The 8,231-nt window shown below is 40.9% G+C and overlaps 1 protein-coding gene across 2 annotated transcripts in view; it reads left to right on the top strand.

Annotated features, from left to right (window-relative positions):
- Window positions 1-2,760: 2,760 nt before the first annotated feature.
- The window catches only part of LOC110497355 (coronin-2A), a 71,484-nt gene continuing 66,013 nt past the window's right edge, over window positions 2,761-8,231 (top strand). For both annotated transcript variants that reach the window (XM_090210312.1, XM_090210308.1), the window contains exon 1: window positions 2,761-4,187. In XM_090210312.1, coding sequence (XP_090066438.1) covers window positions 4,173-4,187 — 15 coding nt within the window. In that variant the 5' untranslated portion in view covers window positions 2,761-4,172. The remainder of the gene's footprint in view (window positions 4,188-8,231) is intronic.

Below are 8,231 nucleotides of genomic sequence, written 5' to 3'. Positions count from 1 at the left end.
TTGTACTCATCCTTCTTCTTCCTCCAAACATGGCAAGTGGAGTTTAGACCAAAAAGCTCTATTTTTGTCTCATCAGACCACATGACCTTCTCCCATTCCTCCTCTGGATCATCCAGATGGTCATTGGCAAACTTCAGATGGGCCTGGACATGTGCTGGCTTGAGCAGGGGGACCTTGCGTGCGCTGCAGGATTTTAATCCATGACGGCGTAGTGTGTTACTAATGGTTTTCTTTGAGACTGTGGTCCCAGCTCTCTTCAGGTCATTGACCAGGTCCTACAGGTAACGAGTTCAAACAGATACAGGTAATGAGTGGAGAACAGGAGGGCTTCTTAAAGAAAAATGAACAGGTCTGTGAGAGATGGAAATCTAACTGGTTGGTAGATTATCAAATACTTGTCATGCAATAAAATGCAAATTAATTACTTAAAAATCATACAATGTGATTTTATTTTTTGTTTTAGATTCCGTCTCACAGTTGAAGTGTACCTATGATAAAAATTAACGACCTCTACATGCTTTGTAAGTAGGAAACACTGCCGATTTTGCAAGTTATCAAATACTTGTTCTCCCCACTGTATATATTATTGTTTAGTTTACAGTATTGGCCTGCACAGATTCTTTAGAATACCACACCCTTCATGCCTCACATATTTTCAGTTGATTGGCACATAATTAGGTTAATTTCATATAGGAACACCTCATCCGTCCTTAACCCATTAGTATTCAGTTGATTGGCACATCCTATATGAAATTAATCTACTGAAGACCTCATCCGTCCTTAACCCATTAGTATTTCAGTTGATTGGAACATCTCATCCGGCCTTAACCCATTAGTATTTCAGTTGATTGGAACATCTCATCCGGCCTTAACCCATTAGTATTTCAGTTGATTGGAACATCTCATTAGGTTAATTTTATATAGGAAGACCTCATCCGGCCTTAACCCATTAGTATTTCAGTTGATTGGCACCTCATTAGGTTAATTTTATATAGGAAGACCTCATCCGGCCTTAACCCATTAGTATTTCAGTTGATTGGCACATCATTAGGTTAATTTCATATAGGAACACCTCATCCAGCCTTAACCCATTAGTATTTCAGTTGATTGGCACATCATTAGGTTCATTTCATATGGGAAGACCTCATCCGGCCTTAACCCATTAGTATTCAGTTGATTGGCACATCATTAGGTTCATTTCATATGGGAAGACCTCATCCGGCCTTAACCCATTAGTATTCAGTTGATTGGCACATCATTAGGTTCATTTCATATGGGAAAACTTAATCCAGCCTATCAGTATTTTAAATATTGTCCCACAAAGTGAGGGGAATGCTTCCTGGAAGACAGGTAATACGATCCACACCTGGTTCTGGTGAAGCACATGCTGCAGTGCTGTCTACTCTGCTCCTCCTGTGCTGTAAACACCTTGCCTGCCATGTTTCCACAGTGCTGGGCCCAGTTGCCAAGGTAGACAGCAGGCACACTCCCTGACTTTCCAGCCCATTGACTCTGAGGGCTGGGTGAATGTAGCAGAGACACACACACATATTTTACAATATACACAGGCTGAGGTTGTGACAGTAGTACTGTATCTTCTGCAGAATTATTTTTATTATGGCGGGAGAGCAGTAGGTAACAAGATGACATAAAGGATTCAGGTCTGCACAGTGAGTGGTGTGCTACATTTACACAGCGTTTTCATAATATCCAAGAAAAATGTATAGTCAGATCTGTGTAGTCATAAAACAGTCATGTAGGAGGGAACAAGTTGATGTGGAACACATTTTAGAATGGAAACTGGGTTCAAGGACAGAGGTGATATTATACAGGTTCATATGTTTGCGAGGAACTTTCTTGCCCTCTCAAGCTGTACTGTATCAGTTTTTGGTTTCCTTGACAAATGGTCTGAGTCCTGGTTCAACCCTTCAAATGATAGTGTTGACTAGGGGAAGGTAATGCCAACTAAATCATATTCAAGAAATACAAAAATGTAAATTAAGTTAGAAATAACACCCCTGGTTTTTGTGAAAGTGTGAAAAAGCACACCTATCATTTTCAAATGTTCTATCAGCGAATTATGACATTCGCTACACTGGATATTCCATACCTTAGGCTGTCGGTAAATCGTTTTTTATGCCCTACGTATCATAGCACTTGGGTATATTTTTATGACAAAAAACATTACTCTCTCGACAGTAGAGAGACTAAGTTCAGCCGTGATGCTACAGAGAGACCTTTTAAATCAAAACATTTATTGTGCAGTATGAACCCAACAACACACATGACGTCATTATGAATGTGTTCCTATGAGGTAGGTGTTCCATGTTGAGTTATTGGCTGTTACTGAGCATGACACTACCATTCAAGATTTGTACAGCCCATAATGTGATCCACTTGGAAAAACATGCATGGCTGTTGAGAATTAAATGTTCATGCACAGTAACACACAATGAACAGTTGTTCCATGATAAATTCCATATTTGAGCAAGTGTGTGTACAACCCCCTGTGGCCCCACTGACAACAACATACAAGTAATGAGCACTTCTCCTACCGACATGAGATGTTCCCAGACACATGGAAAAAGATAATGATAACCCATACATGTGTTCTAGGTCTAGTCTGTGAGAGTCTACAGCAGGGAACAACCATCTCCCTATTATCACCCTATTCTTTGAACTGTCCCCTTCAGTGTTCTCTCCCTCTGTTCATAAATCATCATGCCGTTACAGTGTACCTCCACTTGGGGGAGACAAAGCTTCTCCAGCGCGTCACTTCTTTGTATAACATGGATTAGGATGACGGATGAAAACAATACAGTATGAATGACTGTTACATCAAATGAGATTGACGATTATTTATTTGTAAGAGACGCTTGAGTAACTAGGTCTGTAATTCTATCAATTCTATCGTTGCAGATGTTTAATTATTTTTAAATGCATTGGCCTTATTACAAAGGAACATCAACGGCAGCATAATATTTCTCACCTTGTTACAATTACATTGAAAGTCATATTTTATTGCACATTTTCTAGTGGCTAAATGTGTATTTGTATTTATTAGAATCTCCATTGGCAGCAGCTACTCGTCCTGGGGTCCAGCAAAATTAAGGCAGTTATACAATTTTAAAAACATTACAATACATTCACAACAGATTTCACAACACATTAAGTGTGTGCCCTCAGGCCACTACTACCACAAATCTACAACACAAAATCCATATGTACGTGTGTGTTTAGTGCGTATGTTAAATAACTCCAATAATTGCCGTATAGGACCCAGGCACATATGTTGTGGGTTGGAAGACATCACTGTAACTGGTGCCAGTATCCAGCCAGCATTGACCCATATAAGGGAATTTACCTTACAGTAAATACTTTTTACAGGCTTCAATGGATTATATGCACCATGATCATCCTGTAGCGCGTGTATGCCATTTATAGGCTACAAAACGCGTTCCAAGGAAATTACGCATATGTTAATAGATTTAATGGTGTTATTGTAGTGGGGCTCTTTACTTGAGTGTGACCATATTGCTTAGCAGCCTGTCATTGTTTTAAATATCAATGGCACTGTGAGGTCACAGCTACGTCGCATCCATAGGGACCGTCCACGATTGTTCCCGGGGTTACTTTATAGCACGTTCTCTATGCGTCAATAAAGGGGTCCTTTTTAGTCACGGTGGACGGAAGGCGAGCGGTCTGTTGCAAGGCAAAGCCTGACCACGACTTTGGGACTGTTTTCCAGAGGACCAGACGACTGGGAGAACTACAATAGCAACCCCACTCTTTGTGGGAGAGAGCCCCCCTCCTCTCCCTTCCCTCCGCGGCTCTGAACATCGCTCTTTCCACCGCTCTTTCCACTCCACCCCTCTTAGGTTGGGTCCCGCAGAGCTTTACCTCGCTTGTCGATTTTTTTTCATCACTGCGGTGAGTGTGTGTGTGTGTGTGTGTGAAGTCTGTGAGCTGACACAGAAATACCCTTATGGTAACCGCCTCAGTCATACAGCTGACATGTAAATCGACTTGCCAGCCGGCTATCAAAACCGAGCCAGACATTGAAGACATACGGCAAATAAAGACACCCGCCTCAAGAGAAGCACTCCACCATCCATCCACCTCTGCAGTTCAGTCCTCTCCGGAAAATCTTTCCACCTGCCGACACATCTTATATGACCGTCTCAAAGGTAAGAAGTTGCTACATTGTATCTACCGCTCTTGTATCTACCGTTTCTTGATAACAACTAATGTTACCAGCGGCTCACGGTACAAATATGAATGTTGTTGTTACATTAATATCGTAACCTAGCCTAAATATTGTTTTGAAGGACGGTTTATTTAGCTTGACTGACCGTGTGGCTACGTCCACAGCACTGCCACGCGGCTGTATGTAAGCTACTCACTCCTGTAATGTAGAAATGAAATGAACACAGATGTATGATAACTAGCTACCAAATGGACAACAATATACGCATTTTAGGGTATGTTTCAGGGTGCATTGAAGGGATTGGCAGGCGGTGTTACGGAGCACCCAGGTATCGCTTTCAGGGCGTTTTACTGTACTACTGGTGCCTTCATCCGTTCGCCAGAGATGATGTACGATTGCTCCATAGTGTTACACAGAGGAAGACGTAAACAAACTTGAAGGCAACATACTTGGTGTTTTGAAGCATGGGTTTAATGCTGAACATATGTGTAGGCTAGTGGTGGGATGAACCTGGACTTGTCTCCTCACTCACAGCCTCTCCCTCTGTATAAAAGTGTAGTTAGTTAGTTATAAGGCATGGCGTGAACCGTCTCCACTTGTTTAACCCAAGTGTAATATTTAGGCTTAAAAGTAGGCGACAATAGTAACCCATGCATTATAAGAGAGCCACATGTCTACTATTTTGTCTTGAAAGGACAACTTGACAAGTATTTTGCTTAATTTACTGAGTTTAGAGTTTTTCGGGGGGGTAAGGGGGGGGGGGGGGGGGGGGTGAGATGTTGGTGAGGCAATCCAATTAGATATGTAGCGATGTATACATGTTATAGTCTTTCAGGCTGAAGGGAAGACTGGCCAAATAATGCATTAGGAAAATGTATATTATCGCCTGAGATGGTGAAGAACACTTTTGTAGCTAGAATAAGTTAAAAATATTTTATTAAAAAATCATCTCCTTACAACCAATATTGAAGAAAGGTGAGGAACATGAGGATAAAGATTAGAACAGCGTTTCCCGAACTCGTTCATGTTTTGGTTTCTGCACTGGCACGTCACAGCTGATTCAACTAACCAACTAATCATCAAGCTTTGATCATTTCAATAAGCTGTGTAGTGTTAGGGCAAAAACCAAAACGTGCACCCATTTGGGTCCCCAGGACCGAGTTTGGGAAACGCTGGGCTAAAGGGAAGACTATTGAACGCGTGAGGAAAAAGGAGGATAATGATTAGAACGTCATGTCTAGCAGCAGACAGTTAATCAGTCCTATCCTCAGTTGGCCGATAGTTATACCCACACATTGGTTAATGGAAGATGTAGGTCACAATTAGAGGTCGACCGATTATGATTTTTCAATACCATACCGATTATTGGAGGATCAAAAAAGCCGATACCGATTAATCGGCTGATTTTTTACATGTATTTTATTTGTAATAATGACAATTACAACAATACTGAATGAACACTTATTTTAACTTAATATAATACATCAATAAAATCAATTTAGCCTCAAGTAAATAATGAAACATGTTCAATTTTGTTTAAATAATGCAAAAACAAAGTTGGAGAAAGTAAAAGTGCAATATTTGCCATGTAAGAAAGCTAACGTTTAAGTTCCTTGCTCAGAACATGAGAACATATGAAAGCTGGTGGTTCCTTTTAACATGAGTCTTCAATATTCCCAGGTAAGAAGTTTTAGGTTGTAGTTATTATAGGAATTATAGGATTGTTTATCTCTATACCATTTGTATTTCATTAACCTTTGACTATTAGATGTTCTTATAGGCACTTTAGTATTGCCAGTGTAACAGTATAGCTTCCGTCCCTCTCCTCGCTCCTCCCTGGGCTCGAACCAGGAACACAACGACAACAGCCACCCTCGAAGCAGCGTTACCCATGCAGAGCAAGGGAAACAACCATTCCAAGGCTCAGAGCGAGCGAGTGATGTTTGAAACGCTATTAGCGCGCGCTAACTAGCCAGCCATTTCACTTCGGTTACACCAGCCTTATCTCGGGACTTGATATGCTTGAACTCATAAACAGCGCAATGCTTGAGCACAACGAAGAGCTGCTGGCAAAATGCACGAAAGTGCTGTTTGAATGAATGTTTACGGGCCTGCTTCTGCCTACCACCGCTCAGTCAGATACTTAGATGCTTGTATGCTCAGTCAGATTATACGCAACGCATGACACGCTAGATAATATCTAGTAATATCATCAACCATGTGTAGTTAACTAGTGATTATGATTGATTTATTGTTTTTTATAAGATAAGTTTAATGCTAGCTAGCAACTTACCTTGGCTTACTGCATTCGCATAACAGGCAGTCAGTCTCCTTGTGGAGTGCAACAAGATGCAGGTCATTATTGCGTTGGACTCGTTAACTGTAAGATTGCAAGATTGGATCCCCCGAGCTGACCAGGTGAAAATCTGTCGTTGTTAACCCATCGTTCCTAGACCGTCATTGAAAATAAGAATGTGTTCTTAAACTGACTTGCCTAGTTAAATAAAGATTAAATAAAGGTTTAAAAAAATAAAAAAAGATTTCCGATTGATATGAAAACTTGAAATCGGCCCTAATTAATCGGCTATTCCGATTAATCGGCCGACCTCTAGTCACAATACATGTAGCCTAGTAGATAGAAACACACTTCTAGTATTTTTCACACTCAGTGAAATCTCTGCCGCCAATACTTTAAAGCTGGACCATAAACCGCTGGCCCATATCTGTGTCATGTTATTACTAAGACAGTCAACAGATGCTGGAGATTCTCTATTGTGTCTCAAATGGCACCCTATTCCCTATATAGTAGTGCACTACTTTTGATCAGGGCCAATAGGGCTCTGGTCAAAAGTAGTGCACTATTGGGAATAGGGTGCCATTTGGGATGAACATTTTTGTCTTTCACACCTGTCCACACTGCCCGTTTATTAACCGTAGCTTCTATGCCACAGGGTTGTGACTGGTTGCAATGCCCTTTTGTACGTTGCTTGTTACACTGTTTGGCATTCTGGATAGCTCACTCTTGGTTGAGACGTTGGGTTTTTCTGTCTAATGCTTGACACGCCCCCAAAAAATTAATTCAAACAAGTCGTGATTTAGGTTATATTCTGACAAAAATAGTGGTCATATGTACAGTCATGTATAATATTTACAATTATACAGTAAGTATGTAAACAGAATATGTGACCCATATTCAGGTTATTTACTGTAATACTGCTGAATGAAGTCAATAGAAGGACCATGCAGCAAAGTACAGCAACTTTATTGTAGCAGGAGGTATCAAAGTCCTCACTGTAAGAGCTCTCTTGATTGGAGGCGTGGCCCTGTGCAAACATGGCCTTGAACCTGAGTGCTTTGTAGCTTACTTACATTTGATTGACAGACACAATCTCAGAGAAAACATGGAACCTAGGCTAGCTAGCATACATCACTCACTGTTGAGTAACTGAGATAGGAAATGGTTTATGTTCTGTATTGTGAAATCCAGAACTATGTTAAATTATGTTTCCCTGACTACCTGTATGCACATATATATATATATATTTATATGTAACCTTTATTTAACTAGGCAAGTCAGTTAAGAATACATTCTTATTTACAATGACGGCTTACCGGGGATCAGTAGGTTAACTGCCTTGTTCAGGGGAATATAGACAGATTTTGATCTTGTTACCTTTCAGTTACTAGCCCAACGCTCTAACCACTAGGCTACCTGCTACCCCAGAGTAACTTGCATTTGAGTTCTGCTACAGGAAGCTTACATACATTGATGGTGTTTGAGAAATTGCTGAAGTCGGTCTTTCTGTGTTACACATGCCGCCCTGTTCACTCTGAGAATGTATTGGGTCAGTAGCACATCCTTGGAATGTTGCCTGCAATCAGCACAGAGGGGAATCAACCAATGAGGAGGTGGTGTTGTGTAACACTGTCAGATAGGATACTGTAGAGAACACAGAGGAATAACACAACACTATGTTCTGTTGTCAGCCTAGTGCCCAATCTTTTCCACTCTCTGTGCTGTGTC

Source organism: Oncorhynchus mykiss, chromosome 19, assembly GCF_057628025.1.
Source record: "Oncorhynchus mykiss isolate SJ-2025 chromosome 19, ASM5762802v1, whole genome shotgun sequence".
In the NCBI taxonomy this organism is placed as follows: Eukaryota; Metazoa; Chordata; class Actinopteri; order Salmoniformes; family Salmonidae; genus Oncorhynchus; species Oncorhynchus mykiss.
This window is presented reverse-complemented; position numbering and strand designations above follow the sequence as displayed.